The 21,213-nt window shown below is 35.3% G+C and overlaps 1 protein-coding gene across 2 annotated transcripts in view; it reads right to left on the reverse strand.

Annotated features, from left to right (window-relative positions):
- The window catches only part of LOC107954925 (sterol 3-beta-glucosyltransferase UGT80A2), a 38,583-nt gene that overhangs the window by 12,892 nt on the left and 4,478 nt on the right, over window positions 1–21,213 (reverse strand). For both annotated transcript variants that reach the window (XM_041096502.1, XM_041096503.1), the window contains one exon: window positions 20,858–21,028. In XM_041096502.1, coding sequence (XP_040952436.1) covers window positions 20,858–21,028 — 171 coding nt within the window. The remainder of the gene's footprint in view (window positions 1–20,857; window positions 21,029–21,213) is intronic.

Here is a 21,213-nt window from a genome sequence, read left to right on the forward strand (position 1 = left end):
AATTTGATAAGTTGCATGATCGATTGGATCGAGTGGAGGAAAGAGCCCGATGGAAGCCAAACTCACCGGGTCAAGAGACGAAGACAAGATCATCACGAAAGCACACATCCAATGATTATTCGAGAAGAGATTCATACCATGATTCCTATTCAATGAGGAACTCAAGACGAAGCAAAGCAAGTTTTGAGTTTGAAGCTTTTCAAGGTGACGAACGAGAAATCACAAGTAGTCATTCGTATGCACCAAGGTATTCATCTGCCAAGAATCAATCTCGAAGAGGTGATCATTTTTTGTATGAAAGTCGATCCAATTATACCCAACAAGAGTCATTTAGTGCTGATTCATTTGTAACATCTCCATCCTATAATGAAGGAGCGAGGCAAAAAGAAAAGAAATAAGAAGAAAAGAAAGACAAGAAATGTTGATGAGAGAAAATGAGCATATATGGAATGAAATAGAGAGACGAAAAAAGAAATGAAAGAAAAGGAACAAGAAATCAAAAAGTGAGAGAAAAAGAAAATGAAGAGAAAGAATTCGAAAAAGAAATTGAGATTGAACAAGAGTGCAAGCGAGAAAGAGAAATCGAAAGAAAAGAAGAAAAGATTGAAAAAGAAAAAGAAATCCAAAAAGAGAGTGAGGTCAAAAATAAAATTGAAAATGAGAGAGGAAATGAAAGAGAAAAAAGAAGTTGAGATTAGAAAAGAGTTTGAAAAGAGAAGAGTGAAAAGGGAGAAAGCAATCGAGCAAAAGTGAGGAATGTTCTAACTAACCCATTTGCAAGTTTGCCGTGTAAATTTTCTTCTTTCCAGGTTTCCAAGGAACCGATTGACAAGTTTCAACTTCAATACCTTTCCATGGATAGAAGGTTCACTTGGGCTGAAAAAGGTAGTGTTCTCAACGATCCTAGTTCGCCTATGCCAAAAGGTAAGCAAGGTATGAGTCTTGAAATTTTTAAAGCACCTCTGCCTTTTTCGATTGTTGATGGGTCCTTTGTTGATGATTTGGTCTTTAGAAAGAATCTAAACTTTGACGTGGCTACTTGTCATTCTTTGATTGATGATGACCCATTTGTTTTGTCTGATGATAAAAAGATTCTTGCTTTTGAAAAATATTATTTTCTTGATGATATTAGTTGTTTGTCTTTAACTTGCAATGGAATACATGTTTTGGATCCGCAAGATGAAAGTCCATATAAAATGTTCATTCTCACTGATCATGTTGAAAAGGAATGGAAATGTATTGATGAATACGCCATTGGCAAGATTTTTGATGAAGAGCGAATAAATCAACACCAACAAAATCTGGAATTGTGTGATCAAAAGTTGACATATCATCTGCTTGGTTGTGTTGATCATGTGGATTATCTAATTTTTGGTATGAAATTTCCATGTTTTTGTAAATCTTTTCGAATGAAATTTAAAGGGTTTGCTTGTTTGAATTTGAGTATGTTAACACCCTCGTTGTTTAATTTGTGTAAATTGTTGGAGATAAAAGGACTCTTTTTTCCATTTGGATCGAGTAGTCAAAATCATGTCTTTAATCCTGGAGTTTGCTATTATGAATCATCCATGAAAGAAAGCAAGCATCATAAATTTTGTTTGAATGAATGTGTAAACAATCTTTGTTTGTATGATACTTTGTCTTTAAGTTTGAAAATGAGCCATGTGAATCTTGTTGGTTTGTTAAGTCAAAATCAAAATTTTGTTTTCGGAGGATGTTCTCAACTGTGGACTAAAAGATCCGAACATGTTTTGAATGATAATGATTTTGAGTTGCTTAGTGCTCTTTCTATGAAGTCGGTCATGAAATTGCCAAATCAAATTGAAATGGCAAGAGAAAATTTTGTCTTTGACCCCGGTGAACACCATTCTATATCATTGCCTAAGGTAATCGAACCATGGAAAGTTGACTTCCAAAACCACAGCTATCAAATGCCTTGTGATTTATGTTTGTTTCCATCGAAGAAAAAGGTAAGAACGATTTCTATTTTTGACCCCGGTATTGGATTATTTGTTCAAACTGTGAATCAAATCTCAAAAAGTTCCTTTGTGTTTAATCTTCATCGTTTCACTAATTCGTTTTATTCTTTTAAAGGTGACAATGTGAAGTGGTACCCTCCTAAATAGGGAAGGCATGCGAATGAGCTTCTTTTGATCCGAGTTAATTGTGCCTTTCAGAATCTTCAACGATTTTTCGCGAGTAAATGGCCCGATTTGGGACAAATCGCTTTAAAGAGGGAGGGGATGATACGACCATGCCTCGGGCACACTTTTGGATCAGCTCCCTAAGCATTGTTTGCAAATCCATGCGAGCTGAATTAGTTCAATTTCATTTCGTTAAGCTCCGTTTAGCTCGTTTCCAGCTCACTCGAGCTCAAGTCAACTCATTCAAGCTCAATTCAGCTCAATCTTAACCCAATGAGCTTATTTTTAGCTTTCTTTAGCTTGCATTTATTTTGCTGAAATAAACCATTTAATTTGTCATTAGTTAAATTAGTTGTTTATCTTAAGTTAGTTAATTTGTTAAAATCTGGACAAATAATTAATTAAGTGTTTTAATTATATCTAAATTAAATACTTAATAAATTATGATGTTTTAAATATGTCTGAAATTGTTAATATGTATGGCCAAATTTAATGTGCAAATTATTGAGTTCATATGCTGCTAATTTAATGTGTTTGAAATGCATTTAACTTGCTGATTTAATTTGCTGCAGGTTCATGAACGGATTGGTGCAATATATGGGAGTGTGCATGCACAATTGAGGTTCAATGGATGGCATTTAAAGGAGCACATGCATTTGGGACGTTCATGCAAGAGGGAGTTGCTGAAAGTTCATGTATTTGAAGATTCATGGATCATATTTATGGGGGAAAATACATGGGACGTTTCATGCATGATTCATGCATTTTCGAGATGACCATTCAAGTATTTTAGGCACATTAATGCCTCATTCAGCCAAGGGAGATGTAGGATCATTAAAGAGCTGCACATTCATGGAATTATGGAGATTCTTCAAGGCTAAGGATGCATGAATGCATCAAGTGAAGCATCATGATGGTTCGGCCAATTCATGTACCATCTTCAAGCATGAACTGGATTTTAATGCTATTTGTGTGAACATGTTAAATACCTGTGTGAACAGAATTTAAGATAGTGTGAACAACATAGATGCCGAATATCAATAGGCATTTTAGGCTTATAAATAGATTACTTGTTTATTGTAAAAGGTTACAGAATTTGATCAATTAAACTTAATAGAACTTTTGTTCTTGTGAGGTTACCTCCTCTCTTCTTTCGTTCGAGTCTCGAAGCGACTTATTTAGCTTGCTAGTGGTGTCAATCCGAACTCCATTGAACTTATCACCGAATCGGTGTGGCGTTCAACCATCTTCCTATACCTTTGGTTCTTACCTCCATATAGGTAACGGGTCACGGTCCGCTTCTATCAAAAACAAGAATCTTTTTATCAACCATCAAAATAGATTTATCATCAATAAATAAAATAGGATAGTCAAGCACGTTTCGGTCTAAGTGTTCATCAACACGATCTTTGTCACTATCCGAGGAGTACAAAAGTGTTTCAAAGGTTTCAAGCATCTTACCTTGATAAGCAAAAGAATAAGGGTCGATTTTACCTTTTTCATTTAAAACAAACCTTCGTTCATCGGGGGCATAGTGTAGTCGAATCTCCGTTGTTGAGTTAACCTTTGTCAAATGGAACTCAAACTTCATGTACAACCACATAAACTGTTTAAGGCACGAATGTAAATTGAAAACAAATTTGGAAAATTTCGTTACCTTATTCTCCAAAACAGATTTGGACAAATTCGAGGATTTTACACAAGGTAAATCAAGAGAATAACAAATCACGCTTCTTTTCGTAACGACTTTATCAACCACAATCGAAGAATAACAATTAATCGGATCAAAATGAGGGGATCTTTTAAGAACTAAGTCACCAAAAGTTTTATCAATAATTTTCAAATCTGCACTGGACTCGGTTTCTAAAATTTCCTTACCTCGCTTACCTTCGGGATCATGTAGTGTGATTTCATCTTTGCCTAAGTTGATCGTATGAAAGCGTCTTTCATTTGAGAGGTATTGAAGTTGAAAGTTATCTTTCGATCTTTCGGGAACCTGAAAAGTAGCAACACAAGAAAAATTCATATCTTGGTTAGTGGAAACATTCCTCACTACCCTTTCCACGTCTTTTTCTTTTGTTTCTTTTTCTAATTCATTTTCTCTTCTTTCTTCAATTTCTTTTTCACTCTCAATCTCTTTTTGCTCTTTTTCATTCTCTTTTTCTTTTTCCTCACTTGTTTTAACAGAATTTTTCAGTTTGATTTGGTCCTCATGGACTTGTTCCGGAGTGAGCGGCAGTAAGGTGAGTTTCTTTCCTTGATGCTTGAAAGAATACCTATTGGTACGACCATCGTGAGTGACTTTTCGATCCAGTTGCCATGGTTCTCCTAGCAACAAATGGCAGGCTTGAATAGGCATTACGTCGCAAACAACTTCGTCTTGATACTTATCGATAGAAAAGGCGATGCGCACTTGTTGAGTGACCCTAAATTGGCCTTCGTTGCTAAGCCCTTGTAGTTGATAAGGTTGTGGATGCTTGGTAGTGGTTAAGCAAAGCTTTTCCACCATCGTCGTGCTGGCTATGTTTGAGCAACTTTCACCATCAATAATAACTCTACAAAGCTTACCTTGTACATGGCAGCGAGTATGAAAGAGATGTTCTCGTTGCTGCTCGCTCTTTGGTTTTGCCAAAGAAGGTTGCCCACGATCATGAAAATCATCATCCATTCTAGTGGCACGTCGAGGGCCGCGCCTCTGGGGTTGGTTATCCCTATCTTCTTTGATTGGATCTCGATATTGAGGTTCTTGATTCAATCGCACCTCATTGATGGTAGCAGTCAAAGCTCGAAGAGCAGCAGCCTGTTCATCCAACTGTTGTTGGAATTTTTTAAATATGTCACTATTATTATCACCTATAGACATTTTTTTAAAACCTGCAAAACACTCAACACTCAAAAATAAAAGTTATCAAACCTCACCGTTAATCACTCAAAAAGAAAAAATCAAATTCTCAATGAGGTCGAATTCAATCTTGTGAGTTCTTTATTAGAGTTTATATCAACCAATTAGAGAGTGTGAACCAAACTACCAAAGAATCCTAATTTGCACTAGGATGCCAAAAACTGACGAGACACCAATTGATTCGTGTTGCACCGAGGAAGAAGTTGTGCACACGTTTAAATCCTACTAACACAAGAAACAAGAAGGTGTTAGATAACGTAAAGGAAGAATAAAGGTAAATAAATGAAAACCTACAGCTAAGAATCAATAAAAATTGCTGAAAACAGAAAACCCGAAAAACTGCGGAGTAACTTGACAACTTCGTTCGAGGTGTTCCCGATCTCCAAAAATCACGAAATTAAATCTGGAGTGTCCTTATATATTGAATTTTTGATCTGGAAATTTTGGGCACCAAATTCAACCCGCTGAATCTTTTTTTAAATTTTTATTGAATTTCGTCTTTTTTGATTTTTTTGACTTTTTTGACTGATTTTTTTGCGGGAATAATTTTTTTATATTCAATCACAGTGCCAAAAACATGTATGTAAAATTTCATATCAATCGGACAACGTTTACCCACTCAAATGAATTTTTTTTGAACAATTTTTCTGGGTAAAACTGCTGTTTATGCTTTAAAAAATAGAGATCAGTTTAGAAATCAACCAAGAACACCCAAAACGCCCAAAATCTGATACCAAATGATACGGACGCACGCGGACCAAGATCGAGTTGCCAAGTCACGAGAAACTCCTACGAAAGCTCTAAACGAACAGATCTGAAAATTAAAACAAAGAACAAGATTAAACCGAATCAGATTTGAATCTAAAATTCCCAAATTCAATTAAAAGAGCAGCAAGAAGAAAAGAAATAGAATCGATGAATCAAACGAAATTGAGAAGAAAGAAAAGATACGAATCTGCCAAGGAATTGATTCGGCCAAGAATGCCCAATTTCCAGCAATCAATTGATTCTCAAATTGAAAGAAATCCAATCGGCCAAACCCTAGGAATTGGGGATTTTTGGGTTCGAATGGGTGCTGCCAATAGGAGAACAACTTAAACGATGAGATCTTGAGTTTAATCAATGCTGGAAAACAAACAAGAACAGCAAAATATTAGATGAGAAATCGGCACAAGTATAAGCAAAGAAAAGTAAAGAAAGAAATTGAAAACAGCAAGAATTAAAGGATAAGTCCTAAAGATCCTTGAAATCCCAAAAGATTTCACAAATCTCTTCAAACGGCTCTAATCTCCCCTCCAAAGAATATCGATGGCAAGAAGAAGGTTGAAGATAGCTCCCACAATCAAAAGATTGTTAAAACAACTTCTAAAGAAAACTCAAGAGAGAATTCTTGGAGAAACCCCAAAGAAAATTCTGCACTCAACAAATCTGAAATTTGATAGAAAAAATAATAATAAGATGTTTTTACAAAGGGTGACTGGCCAATGCTTATATAGGCCTCCAACAAATCCTAATCTCACAAGTAACTAATAAAAATTAAACCTAATTAATAAAATAACAAGGTAAATTCGGCCATGCACTTATATGGGCTGTTTTGGGCTGAATTTTACATGTAATGCTCCTAAAGATTAAAAAAAATTAAATTAAACAAGTAAGATGTTTACAAATTGGGCCCTTTGACATTTTGGCCTGATTTTCAACTAAGTATGAAGAAATTTCTTGATTGGGCTGGATTTTGGTTATTGGGCCTCGCCTTCAAGAATTTGGGCTCGTGATCCATCTCCTACCAAAATTGGGTCGTTGATCTCGTAATGGAGATCCAATGCGTTTTGGCTGCAAGATTTGGTTTCTTGGACCAAGATTTCCAAGATTTGAAATCTTGATTTTCTTGATTCTTGAAATCTCTTCGAACAGCAAAATTGGGCCAAGATTCGGTTTCTTGATTTTCTTGAAAACAAGAAAGTGAATCTTGATTTTCTTGTTCTCTCGTGTATGCATCTAAGGCCTTGCTAACAAGCTCTTGAATGGTCCCATTTAGTTTGAACCGCATTTGTCGGGCCTTTGATCTCGTTATTGGGCCTTGTGGCAATGTGAGCCCATCACGTTCTTGAACTTGGATTGGGCCTTTATGACTCGTATCAAACCTACATGAATTAACACACAATTAATTAAAATATAACTATTCATAAAATCATAATAATTAATAATTAAACAATTTAATGAAATTAACTAAATTCAAACATAATAATTATAAGTCAACTTATGAAGTAAATTCGGCTAGCTCAAAAATAGTCAAAACACTTAATGAGCTGAAATTGAGCTAGGGGTTTTGGCATGAGCTGTAGCAAACTTAATTATAAACTAAATTAAGACTTAGTTTATTGAAAGGAAGAAAGAAGGAGCTGAAAGTAAGCTCGGTTGAGCTCAAACGAGCTCAAACGAGCTGAGTTGAGCTGGACGGAGCTCGAGGAGCTAGAAATGAGCTAGGATCAGCTTGCCAACAATGCACGGGTCCTTTGGATAGTTGCTTTAAGCTGATTTTGTAAGCATTGGCCCTTGTTTCGAACCAAGGTTTTGGATTAGAAGCTAAAATAGCTTATAGGAAATGTTTAGCATGAGCTTGAGTTATAGGTCCTTTAGGCAGCTCGTTTAGATCTTGGTTTGCACTCGAAGATGCCTCGGGCGTGCTCACATCATTCCCCCCGTCTTCAAAGAGACTTGTCCTCAAGTCGGGCCATTTGCTTGTGAAAAAGCTTTCGTCGTCACTAGACCCTTGGTCGTCGAATGGGGTAGAATGGCTCACAATAACCTGAAAGTCACACAAGACTCGAAAAGATAGTCATATGTCCTTCCTCTTTTTGGATAGGCCATTTCAAAGTTTCAACAATAAAATAATGAAGAAGTTTAAGGAAACATCGAAAGAAGAACATACAATCCCGCTTCAGCTTCTTAATCCAAAGTTGGGCAAATAAACTAATGCCGGGATCAAAATTAAAATTTTCAGAATCAAAAACTAGGTTTTGATTTTGTAATCCAGCCACATGCTTAATTTCCAAAAATAAAGATAAGACTCGAAGAAGATGAGAAGGTAAAACAAAGTTACTTACAATAAGATCACAATGCTTACCTTTTCTTGGAAACAACTCGAATTGGCTTACTCCCAGCTTAACGACTCAGTTTTGATCACTTATCCCAAATTGCAACAAAAATTTTATTTTCGCAGATAGGTCGCAAAAGTGAATCAAAGAGACTTTAAACTGACAAATAGACAAGCATTCATGTTTCACAAATCCTAGTCGAACAAACAGTCCGAGACATGGATATTTTGCATAGAAATTCAAAGATTTCTCTTGAAGAGCATAATCAAACAGATTAAATATTTCATGCAAAAATCTTTTACCACATATATCGAGCAAAAAAGTTGTGTTCATGTGACCTTTCAGAAATTCAAATCCATCACAAATCATTTGAATAGGCACGTCTAAACAGAAAGATGAATTCAAATAATTTACATAGCTATGCTTATCAAAATGTGAAACCCTTTTATCACATACATTCACAATTTGCGCAAGATGAACCAGTCCAATGGAATCAACAGAATTGCCATTATAAAACATGTCATAAAACGAAATCTTCGTGGCATCTATTGAATCAACATCATTAACATTAATATGTGAACAATAATTAGCCAGATCAAAAGATGGAAGTTTTTCAGAAGTTATGCCATCAAAATCTTTATGAATAATTTTTAAATCAGGCGGCCTTGATTCGATAAACAAAGATTCCTTACCTTCCTTACCTTCGATTTCCAATGGGTGGCGGTCGTCCACGAACTTACCTCTTTCTAACAACTAAAAAAGCCTCTCGTTTTGAAGGTATCGGAGTTGGATTTGGTCGCACGAACTTTTAGGAACCTGAAAAGAAAGATCACTAAAAGATCGAGCATAAGTGTTAGTAGAAAGAATTCTCGCTTGCTCACTAACATCATTTTCACTCGATTCTATTTCTTCTGAACCACTCGTTTCTTTTATCTCAATTTCTTTTTCCACTCTTTTTTCTTGTTCACATTCTTTTTCTCTCTCAAACTCTTTTTCATTCTCTTTTTCAATCTCATTTTCTTTTTCACTCTCAATCTCTTTTTCTTTTTCTTTCATTTCTTTGTTTCTTTTCTCGATTTCATTCAAGATTCTCTCATTTTCTTTGTTTCTTCTCTCGATTTCATTCAAAATCCTCTCATTTTCTCTCATAATCTTTTCTTGCCTCTCTTTTCTTTTGATCTCTTTTTGCTTTTCGTCTTCTTCTTTTCTCGCTTGCTTTTTACAAGAGGTTACAAAAGATTTAGGAGAAAAATCATTTTGTTCAAAAGAAGAAAAATCATTTACATATGATTCACGAACAATCCTTCGTGAAGATCTCTCCGTGGCTATTTTCTTTGGAGCTCTTGAAGAGGTGTATCTTTCATCTCGCACGTCTTCTCGGAAGGATTCAAAATTAAAATCGGCTTCTCTTCGTCTTGATTTCCTTGATGAAAAAGAATCTCGATCGTAATCTCTTCTTGAGTAGTCGTTGGATGTGTATCTCCATGATGCTCTCGAATCCACTTTTTGACTTGATGACATTCGTGCCCGTTGGTCTCTTTTCTCCACACGATCTAATCTCTCGTGCAATTTGTCAAACTTAGTTGTCACCATTCTTCGCATTTCTTGCACCAAATATTGATATTCTGATTCGGTAAATTCTTCGCGAGACATGATGTTATCGCTGAAAGGAAAATTGTTAAGTAAAATAGACAGAAAGTCCTCACTACAACATCCTCACGAGTTCACTCGGAAAGAAAGAATGATGGCACTCACACTCGTGTTTTCGCTCGTTTTTGGTTTTTCAACTCTCAAATGTTCTCACACACTCTAGCCTTTTACCAGTCAAGCTTACTCTCGTAACCTCGTATTTTGTTTCTTTCGACTTGTCTTGGTGCCTTGGGGTCGGTTTCAAGATGGTTACAAAGGTTAGAATGTCACGGTGTAGGGGTAGGCTAAAAGAAAAATAGTCTTTGGTGTAGTGTGGCATTTTGGGGGGTAAAAGTTGCTAGAAAGAAAGATTGAAGGTCGGAACAAAAATGTAAACAAAAGAATAGATCTTGACCACACACTTTTTTTTATAATTTTGTTTTTTTTGTCTTTTTTTTAATACTTCATAATATCACTATTACAAGAGAGAGAACGAAAATTACAACTTGAATTTTTTTTAACTACGAACCTATTTCGATCTTGTTTCGAACATCGGCGCCTCTCGATTTACAAGCTCTGATACCAAATGATGTGATCCGGCTCGGGTAGATGAGTCGAATTCACGTAGTTGCCTGATCGTAGTTCGAGAGAGTCGTTCGTGCCTCGGATTTTAGTAATAAAAGTAAAATAATGGATTAGAATAAGCGAAAGGTTTCAAGAAGGGTAAGTTTAGTAATAGGTTCGGTTATGTGTAGCAAAGATGGGTGATGGATAAATGGGTTGGTTTGGTTACAAGAAGGAAAGTTGAAAGATGGGGGATGGAAAAACGAACTCAACGTCAGGAATGATTCAACACGAAGAAGTGTCACCCCGGTTCCTATATTGTTAAGGTGAAGTATGGATAGATGGATAGGTGAACGCCACACCAAGATTGGTGATAAGTTCAAACAAGACGATTGACGTCACTAGCACAAGCCAGATAAGTCTTTCGAAACTTGTACGAGATATGAGAGGAAGCAACCTCACAAGAACAAATGTTCATTAACAAATTTGGCAAAAGTCCCTTTACAATGAAATGTGCAAACTATTTATAGGCTAATAAGTAGTAGCCGAATGGTCAAACTAATAACTTAAAGACTAATTAAATTCAGCTATGAATGCACCAGAATAATCTAGAACAAGTCTTTAATGTGCTAGGACTAAATTCGGCTGATGGGAACTCCATTGGACAGCTTCATGTGTAAGCAAAGCATCTTGGATGAATGTGTAGTCTTGGAACTCAATAGCTTGTCTAGATTCGGCCATGGAAGGAATGAATCAATCAAAAGTGTCTCTTGGCCGAATAGGTGCTTAGGGAAGTCATTTGGACAGCAAACAATCATGTATTTCACCCACATACATTCGGCCATGCATGAACTAGAAGGGAGCTTGAATCTGGCCGTACATGAACATGTAATAAATGCCTTCATTCATGCATGTGTACCGTCCAAAGTGAATGTATCTTTGATACGAGTCACAAAAGCCCAAATCTTGAAGGCGAGGCCCAATAAGCAAATTCCCAGCCCAATCAAGAAATCCATCCATACTTAGTTGAAAATCAGGCCAAACTGTCAAAGTGGCCCAAGTTGTAAAGTTTTATTTTTATTTTTATTTATTTATTTATTTATTTACTTAGTTTAAATTTTTATGTCAATATTCAGTCCAAGAGTCCCAGATAAAATGACCTTTGACCGAATTTCCATATTAAAATAATTAGGAGTTTTTTTTATTTTAGTTTTCTAATTAGATTAGGACTAGTTATAAGGCCTATTTAAAGGCATGGCTTCCACCTTGTTAAACACTTATCATTATTATTAAAATTTCAGATTTGTTGAGAGCAGAATTTTCTTTGAGTTTCTCCAAGATTTCTCTCTTAGTTTTCTTTAGAAGTTGTTTTAACAATCTTGTGATTGTGGGAGCCATCTTCAACCTTCTTCTTGCCATTGATATTCTTTGGAGGGGAGATTAGAGCCGTTTGAAGGGAGTTGTGAGATCTTTCGAGATTTCAAGGCTTCTTAGGACTTATCTTTTAATTTCTTACTGTCAATTCTTTCTTTATTTCTGCTTGTGCCGAATCTTTATCTAATTATTTTCTATTCTTATTGTGTTTTCAGCCTTTTTCTATCTTAAGGAATAGCCCAAAAATCCCCAATTTCTAGGGTTCTTGCGATTCATCCATACTCTTTTTGGGAGAAATTAGATTGCCGAAATTTGGGAAAACTATCTGGTGTTCAATTGGGCAGAATCGCAATCTCTTCTAGGGTTTCAAGATTCCTAAACACTTATTTCTATTCTCTATTTGATTCTTTACTGTTTGGGATTTTATTTCAGATCTGAAAATTCAAAAATCTAATCTTTTAATTTTCTGTTTCGTTTCAGATCTAATTGTTTAGGGTTTTCGTAGGAGTTTCTCGTGACTTGGCAACTCGATCTTGGTCCGCGCGCACCTATATCATTTGGTATCAGATTTTGGGCGTTTTGGGTGTTCTTGGTTGATTTCTAAACTGATCTCTATTTTTTAAATTACAAACAGCAGTTTTACCCAGAAAAATTTCGAAAAAAAATTCATTTGAGTGGGTAAACGTTTTATGATTGATCTGAAATTTTACATACATATTTTTGGCACTGTTTGAATATAAAAAAATATTCCCGCAAAAAAATAAGTCGAAAAAGTCAAAAAAATGAAAAAAACGAAATCCAATAAAAATTAAAAAAATTCAGCGGGTTGAATTTGGTGCCCAAATTTCCAGATCAAAATTAAATATTGAAGACATCCAGATTTAATTTGTAATTTTTGGAGATCGGGAACACCTCGAACGAAGTTGTCAAGTTACTCCGCAGTTTTTCGGGTTTTCTGTTTTCAGCAATTTTTATTGATTCTTAGCTGTAGGTTTTCATTTGTTTCTTTTTATTCTCCTTTTACAATATCTAACACCTTCTTGTTTCTTGTGTTAGTAGGATTTAAACGTGTGCACAATCCTTCCTCGGTGCAACACGAATCACTTGGTGTCTCGTCAGTTTTTGGCATCCTATGCAAATTAGGATTCTTTGGTAGTTTGGTTCACACTCTCTAATTGGTTGATATAAACTCTGATAAAGAACTCACAAGATTGAATTCGACCTCATTGAGAATTTGATTTTTCTTTTTGAGTATTAATGGTGAGGTTTGCTAACTTTTATTTTGAGTGTTGAGTGTTTATTTTTTACAGTTTTGAAGATGTCTAAAGGTGATAATAATGATGCACTTATGAAAGTCCAACAACAGTTAGACGGACATACTGCTGCAATCACACAAATAAATGCTACACTTCAAGCATTGAATACTACTTTGAACGAGGTACGAGTGAATCAAAAACATCAATATCGAGATCCAATTAAGGAAGATAGGGATAACCAGCCCCATAGGTGCAGCCCTCAACGTGTCCCTAGAATGGATGATGATTTTCATGATCGTGGACAATCATCTTTGGCAAAACCAAAGAGCGAGCAGCAACGAGAACATCTCTTTCATACTCGCTGCCATGTACAAGGTAAGCTTTGTAGAGTTATTATTGATGATGAAAGTTGCTCAAACATAGCCAGCACGACGATGGTGGAAAAGCTTTGCTTAACCACTACCAAGCATCCACAACCTTATCAACTACAAGGGCTTAGCAACGAAGGCCAATTTAGGGTCACTCAACAAGTGCGCATCGCCTTTTCTATCGGTAAGTATCAAGACGAAGTTGTGTGCGACGTAATGCCTATTCAAGCCTGCCATTTGTTGCTAGGAGAACCATGGCAACTGGATCGAAAAGTCACTCACGATGGTCGTACCAATAGGTATTCTTTCAAGCATCAAGGAAAGAAACTCACCTTAGTGCCGCTCACTCCGGAACAAGTCCATGAGGACCAAATCAAACTGAAAAATTCTGTTAAAACAAGTGAGGAAAAGAAAAAGAGAATGAAAGAGCAAAAAGAGATTGAGAGTGAAAAAGAAATTGAAGAAAGAAGAGAAAATGAATTAGAAAAAGAAACAAAAGAAAAAGACGTGGAAAGGGTAGTGAGGAATGTTTCCACTAACCAAGATATGAATTTTTCTTGTGTTGCTACTTTTCAGGTTCCCGAAAGATCGAAAGATAACTTTCAACTTCAATACCTCTCAAATGAAAGACGCTTTCATACGATCAACTTAGGCAAAGATGAAATCACACTACATGATCCCGAAGGTAAGCGAGGTAAGGAAATTTTAGAAACCGAGTCCAGTGCAGATTTGAAAATTATTGATAAAACTTTTGGTGACTTAGTTCTTAAAAGATCCCCTCATTTGGATCCGATTAATTGTTACTCTTCGATTGTGGTTGATAAAGTCATTACGAAAAGAAGCGTGATTTGTTATTCTCTTGATTTACCTTGTGTAAAATCCTTGAATTTGTCCAAATCTGTTTTGGAGAATAAAGTAACGAAATTTTCCAAATTTGTTTTCAATTTATATTCGTGCATTAAACAGTTTATGTGGTTGTACATGAAGTTTGAGTTCCATTTGACAAAGGTTAACTCAACAACGGAGATTCGACTACACTATGCCCCCGATGAGCGAAGGTTTGTTTTAAATGAAAAAGGTAAAATCGACCCTTATTCTTCTGCTTATCGAGGTAAGATGCTTGAAACCTTTGAAACACTTTTGTACTCCTCGGATAGTGATAAAGATCGTGTTGATGAACACTTAGATCGAAACGTGTTTGACTGTCCTATTTTATTTATTGATGATCTATCTGTTTTGATGGTTGATAAAAAGATTCTTGTTTTTGATAATGCATGTGTGAGTGAATCTATAGACCGTCGATTAATGCATGGTATGATTATGCAACTCTGTGAACCATGTGAATCTTTTCAAATACCTACTTGTGACGATTATGTTTACCATTTGATTTATTACTCGCAATTTATTCATGGTTTGTGGGAACAATGTGAGACGACTGAATACCTTAAAACATGTCCATCTTTGTTTCAAATATTTGACGAGGCAGTGGTGAGTAAATTAGATTGTTTGCATGGTAATCTGAATCTGTCCATTCACATGCGTTATACCTGTTCTATTATGCTTATGATTGGACTACAAGCTTATTTCCGTTACTATTTACTATCTCATGGCTATTTTTCTCAGTGGACTCAATTGCCATTAGTCCCGTTCGATAGAGGAAAGTCGAGTTCATTTGATTTTTCAGATTCGAGGACGAATCTTTTTGAGGAAGGGGGGAATGATACGAGTCACAAAAGCCCAAATTCTTGAAGGCGAGGCCCAATAAGCAAATTCTCAGCCCAATCAAGAAATCCATCCATACTTAGTTGAAAATCAGGCCAAATTGTCAAAGTGGCCCAAGTTGTAAAGTTTTATTTTTATTTTATTTATTTATTTATTTACTTAGTTTAAATTTTTATGTTAATATTCAGTCCAAGAGTCCCAGATAAAATGACCTTTGACCGAATTTCCATATTAAAATAATTAGGAGTTTTTTTTATTTTAGTTTTCTAATTAGATTAGGACTAGTTATAAGGCCTATTTAAAGGCATGGCTATCCACCTTGTTAAACACTTATCATTATTATTAAAATTTCAGATTTGTTGAGAGCAGAATTTTCTTTGACTTCTTCAAGGATTTTCTCTTGAGTTTTCTTTAGAAGTTGTTTTAACAATCTTTTTTATTGTGGGAGCCATCTTCAACCTTCTTCTTGCCATTGATATTCTTTGGAGGGGAGATTAGAGCCGTTTGAAAGGAGTTGTGAGATCTTTCGAGATTTCAAGGCTTCTTAGGACTTATCTTTTAATTTCTTACTGTCAATTCTTTTTTTATTTCTACTTGTGCTGAATCATTATCTAATCTATTTTCTGTTCTTATTGTGTTTTCAGCCTTTTTCTATCTTAAGGAATCAGCCCAAAAATCCCCAATTTCTAGGGTTTTTCCATACTCTTTTTGGGTGAAATTAGATTGTCGAAATTTGGGAAAAACTATCTTGGTGTTCAATTGGGCAGAATCACAATCTCCTTGAGGGTTTCAAGAACCCTAACACTTATTTCTATTCTCAATTTGATTCTTTGCTGATTTGGGGATTTTATTTCAGATCTGGAAATTCAAAGTTCTAATCTTTTAATTTTTCTGTTTCGTTTCAGATCTAATTGTTTAGGGTTTTCGTAGGAGTTTCTCGTGACTTGACAACTCGATCTTGGTCCGCGCGCAACCCCGTATCACTTAGTCTAAATAATACAATGATGTCAAGGTTGATTAATTCCATGAACAATGAAATTGGTGAAAATTTTCTTCTTATGAAACTGCCAAAGACATTAGGGATGTAGTTAAAGTAATTAGTCCCAATAATGAAAATAAGTCAGTTTTGTTTGAAGTCTTAAAATCTCCTACACGACTTCAAACAAGGAGAAATGTCAATGACCGAATACTTCAATACTATAAATACTAGTAACAAATTCATATTTATGAGGAAATTGAATGGAGTTACCTGGATGGTGAATTATAATGCAAGAAGATTGTGGGAAGAAAATAGATTTATATGTGCCTAGTTGGGCTCAACAAGAACTTAGATGATGTTTAAGGGAGGATCATGGGACAGAAACTACTACCAAGTATTCATGAAGTATTTTCAGAAGTTCACGGAGAAGAGAGCAAGGTGAAAGTCATGATGGGAGAACACATCTAACAAATTGGCAAAAGCCTCTGCCTTAGCATCCCATGATACTCAGCCTATCACTATGGTGTCATCATTGCAAACAAACAAGCCATAAGACAATTGTTGAAAAAATCATAGGAAATATGTGGGTTAGAAGCCATCATGCCACAATAATAACAAAGATAATAGAGGTACCCATAGGGAACTCTCCAACAGTTGAGTCCTTGGCATTCAGCAAAGAACAGATGGAATACTCCAAAAGTACATCAATTAGGCTCAATTTTCAACCCCTGCTCCTTCCTTTGCATCTAGAATCACATCGTTGGCTCATAATAGTAATGATTTGTATGACTTCAATTCCAGAAAGGGAAGTTAAGGGATTAGATTGTTGATTTGGGAACAATTGACTATATAACAAGTGATAAGACCTAATTTAAATCTTTAAACCCATGTTATGAGAATCTAACAATAAGGATAACATATTGATCTCTCACAATGTAGTTATAACAGGTTTTGTTAAATTTTAGGTCCTAACCCACAATTTGGTCCTTTTTGTTCCAAATCTAGATTGTAATATTTTGTCCATAAGCAAATTTAGAAGAAAAAAGAAATTGTTACTCTTCTTTTCTCAAAACTTGTGTGAGATTCAAGATTTGAACTCGGGAAGGACAATTGGCAATGTTGAATTGTGCTTCAATCTATATCTTCTCAAAAGACTTGATAGAAGAAGGATAAAGCCAACCATGCCCAAGTGTCTTATGGGTCAATCCCTCATATAATAATCTTGTTATGAGATGGAGATATAGACTAGGACATCCAAATTTTGTGTATTTTGAGAAGATATTTCCTTCTTTCTTTATGAATAAAATACCATGTGCATTTCAATGAGATTTGTCAACTCTCCATACATACATGAAATATCTATCCTAGTCAGTCATATAAGCCATCTAAACCTTTCTCGATAATCCATAATGATGTGTGGGGACCACCTAGGGTAAGAACTATTACTTGCTCCCATTGATTTGTTTCCTTTTTAGACAATCAAACTAGAGCTACATGGGTATTCCTAGTAAACCAAAACCTGAGGTAGGACAAATTTTCAAAATTTTCAAACAAAGCTACAAGTCCTAAGAACTGACAATGCTAAGGAATACCTCAAAACCAACCCAAGGTATTATCTAACAAATGAAGGTAAAGTCTCCACCAAGGCCCATGCACAGACACACCCCAACAAAATGACTATAATGAGAGGAAAAATAAGCACTTGCTTGAGATTGCAAGGGCCATCATGTAATTATCTCATGCACCAACAGTTTTTAGGGGGAAACCATTCTCACATCCATATGTCTAATCAATAGAATGCCCTTTAAAACTCTTAAAATTTCAAGCTCATTGCCAGGTGTTGCTTAAATCTTTTCCAAATACATTCCTTATGTCAACCATTCCTTTCAAGATATTTGGGTGCATAGCTTCTATCCATATTCACAAACATCACTGGGGTAAACTAGATCCTAGAGCCATCAAGTGTACTTTTGTCAAGTATTCTCCAAACCAAAAAGGATACAAGTGTTATTCTCACATTACCTGCAAATATTATAACACCATGGAGGTTACGTTCTTTAAGCAAATTTATTAATGATTGATATTACTCATTAGGATAAACTTAATCCAAGAAACCATTCATCCAATTTTGACGAGGGTGGAAATGGTAGTCAATCCTATTTGGCTATTGTATTGATGATTCAACTTGAAGGCAAGACATAAAGCAACAATCCTTATTACATATATCAGCATCTTGGTTAACTCTCAGGTCAAGACAAACCAAGAAGGTTTGTTAGGAATTCGGATCAATGACACATTACCCCCAAATTTGCTTTCCAAAGAGAAGTGAACCAATACTAGAAATATTGGCTTTAGGATAACCGAATGAATTATGATGAACTAGTACAAGAACTCTTATCTAGAGAGTTCCACATAGAACCCCCAAAGTTGCCAACAAGAATATCTACCCAATCCCAATCCTACAAAGGATCCAAGGTCAAAAGTTAGGCATGAGTCTCAAACCCACGCAATAGAAACACAAGAAACACCTTTAAAACCCAATAAAAACCTGATAGTATACACTAGAAAGAAAAGAATTCAAGAGGAGATTGAGGAATCAACACAAATTCAGAAAAATCAAAAATCTGGTCCAAATTTAATTTTTGGTAAATAACAGTGTAACCTTAGATTTGAACCATTCAAATAAATTAGCTATTAACACTATCATAGTTTTAAATTGTTTTTTGAATTATTAGTCTTAATTTTGAATTAGTACTTTGAATTTTTATATAACTATATTTACCTCTATAAAGGGAGGTTTTTATCAATAAATCAAGCCATTGCAAAAGCCTCTTATTACTTAAATATGGTATTAGAGCTTTTTGTTGAACGACATGATTTTCAATCTTGGCCTATATGCTTTTTCTTTTACCCTTTCGTTCAAACAAGCATATTCTTGGATTTTCATATAGCTCCAACTATTTACCTTTTTCAGCTGAAACAACATCAACTCTTCTTTACCAAAGCCAACCAATCAGTTCCCTTTATTACTAGTCAATCGACTTCTTGGAAGCAAACCTTGATTAGCACTTACATCAACTTGACATTAAGAATGTTTTGTTGAATGGGGATCTAATAGAAGAAGTGTACATGAAAATTCCACCATGCTTCAAAACATAGAACACCAAAAACAAGGCATCTAAACTGAAAAGATCTTCATATGCACTCAATCTCCTCCAATCTTAGTTTTATACATTTGCTAAAGCTATAAACAGACAAGGATACTTCTAAAGTCAAGCATATCATACTTTATTCATCAAACATACATGAGACAATAAAACTCTCAATCGTCTTGTGTATTCAGATATAATCTTAACATGGAATGATATCATGGAGATGAATAGTCTAAAAGAGTTAATGACTAAAGAATTCCAAGTCAAGAACCTTGGACAACTTATGTATTTCCTAGAGACGGAAGTGGCACATTCAAGGAATGAAATCTATTTTTCCTCTCAAAGAAAGTATGTACTTGATTCGTTAAAAGAAACTAGAATGCTCGAATGTAAACATGCAAGTGCTTCAATGCATACAAGTCAAATATTGGGGTCTAACGGAAGTATCCAGTTGACAAAGGAAAATATCAGAGGCTTGTTGGGAAATTGATATATTTGTTATGCACTAGACTTGATATTGCTTTCTTAGTTGGTGCTATACCAAATCATGAATGATCTACAAGAACACATGGAAGCAATCTATAGAATTTTAAGATACATAAAGATAACTCCTAGAAAGTCTTAAAAGGGGCCTCTACTTCAAGAGGGGCAGGCTCAAAAAAAAAAAAAAGATAAACAATCAACTTCTAAATCTTGTACTTTAGTTGAGGGAATCTTGTCACTGGGTGAAGCAAAAAACAGGTTGTAGTATCTAAAAGTAGCGCTGAGGCAGAAATTACATCGATGCCACATGGAATATGTGAAGGATTATGGCTTGAAAGGGTACTAAAGGAATTAAAGGTTGAAACCAACAGTCCTATGAAAATGCTCTGTGCCAATCAATCATCCATCAAGGTTGCAAACAATAATGTACATCATGACAGGATCAAGCACGTAGAGATCGATCATTATTTTATAAAGGAGAAAACAGAAAAAGGTAGGGTCAAATTACTCTATGTTCCTACATTAACTCTGGTTGTTGATATCTTAACAAAAGTGCTTCTGGAAAACACATCAGAGGTTCTCAGTCACAAGCTTGGCTTGTTTTAAATCTACGGCCAGCTTGAGGGGGTGTTGTTATTATGGATGGTAGGGGATCCCAATTTCCAAAAAACGAAATCCCATAAAATTGGGAAATAAATAGGAACTATGTTTCTGAATTTAAGGGAGAAGATTAAGGAAAATCTTGTAATTAGGCTAATTAGTGATTCTTTTTCCAGATTTTTTTTCTTCCCTGTGTAGCTTATGCAGAAAACCAAGAAATAAAATGCAAAAAGCATTCTCTCAGCCTTTTTCTCTCTATTATCGCCAATTGTTCCACATTATAGTTATGATTTAGTCATAAACTTTCACTACATCAAACTCTAATGTGTAAGAAACTAAAGAAGAATGCTAAAAGAGTAAATCTAATATTTTTTCTTCAATATCGCTGGAGTTCCTTATTCTATACATGAGAAATGAGTGCAAAATCAAAGATCTATAATAAGTTTAACTTTAAAGCAAAACACCATAATCTTAGACATGTATATTTCCATTATACAGACTCATAAATGCATACTTAAGCATGTATTTACATCCATATAGCTGTATATTGGGACACATTAAAGCATGAAAAGAAAAGAAATCTAACCGTATGCTGGAGGATTTGCAATGATTGCATCTGCCTTAAAAGGAATACCAGAATCAGGATCAGGTTCTTTGCAAGCAGGAAGTAAAGAGTAGATAATTTCCTTCATTTGATTTCGCTGAATAGGAATCTCAGAAGGGTTTGATGGCAAAAAGCCCTTATTTTTAACCATATCTGCTCAGGGGAAAAGGTCAAGTGAAAGGAAATCGTAAAAAAAACCCTGCTGGAAATAATTAGGTCACATATTACTTTGGCCATAGTGAATAGTCTTCAACTTAACACCTATATACTCTAACTGAAGTTGCGTGGTAAGCAATTGAAAATAAAAAGGGCTCAGTGCTGCACATATGCATCAAGAA

This window comes from Gossypium hirsutum, chromosome D07 (assembly GCF_007990345.1).
Source record: "Gossypium hirsutum isolate 1008001.06 chromosome D07, Gossypium_hirsutum_v2.1, whole genome shotgun sequence".
NCBI lineage: Eukaryota > Viridiplantae > Streptophyta > Magnoliopsida > Malvales > Malvaceae > Gossypium > Gossypium hirsutum.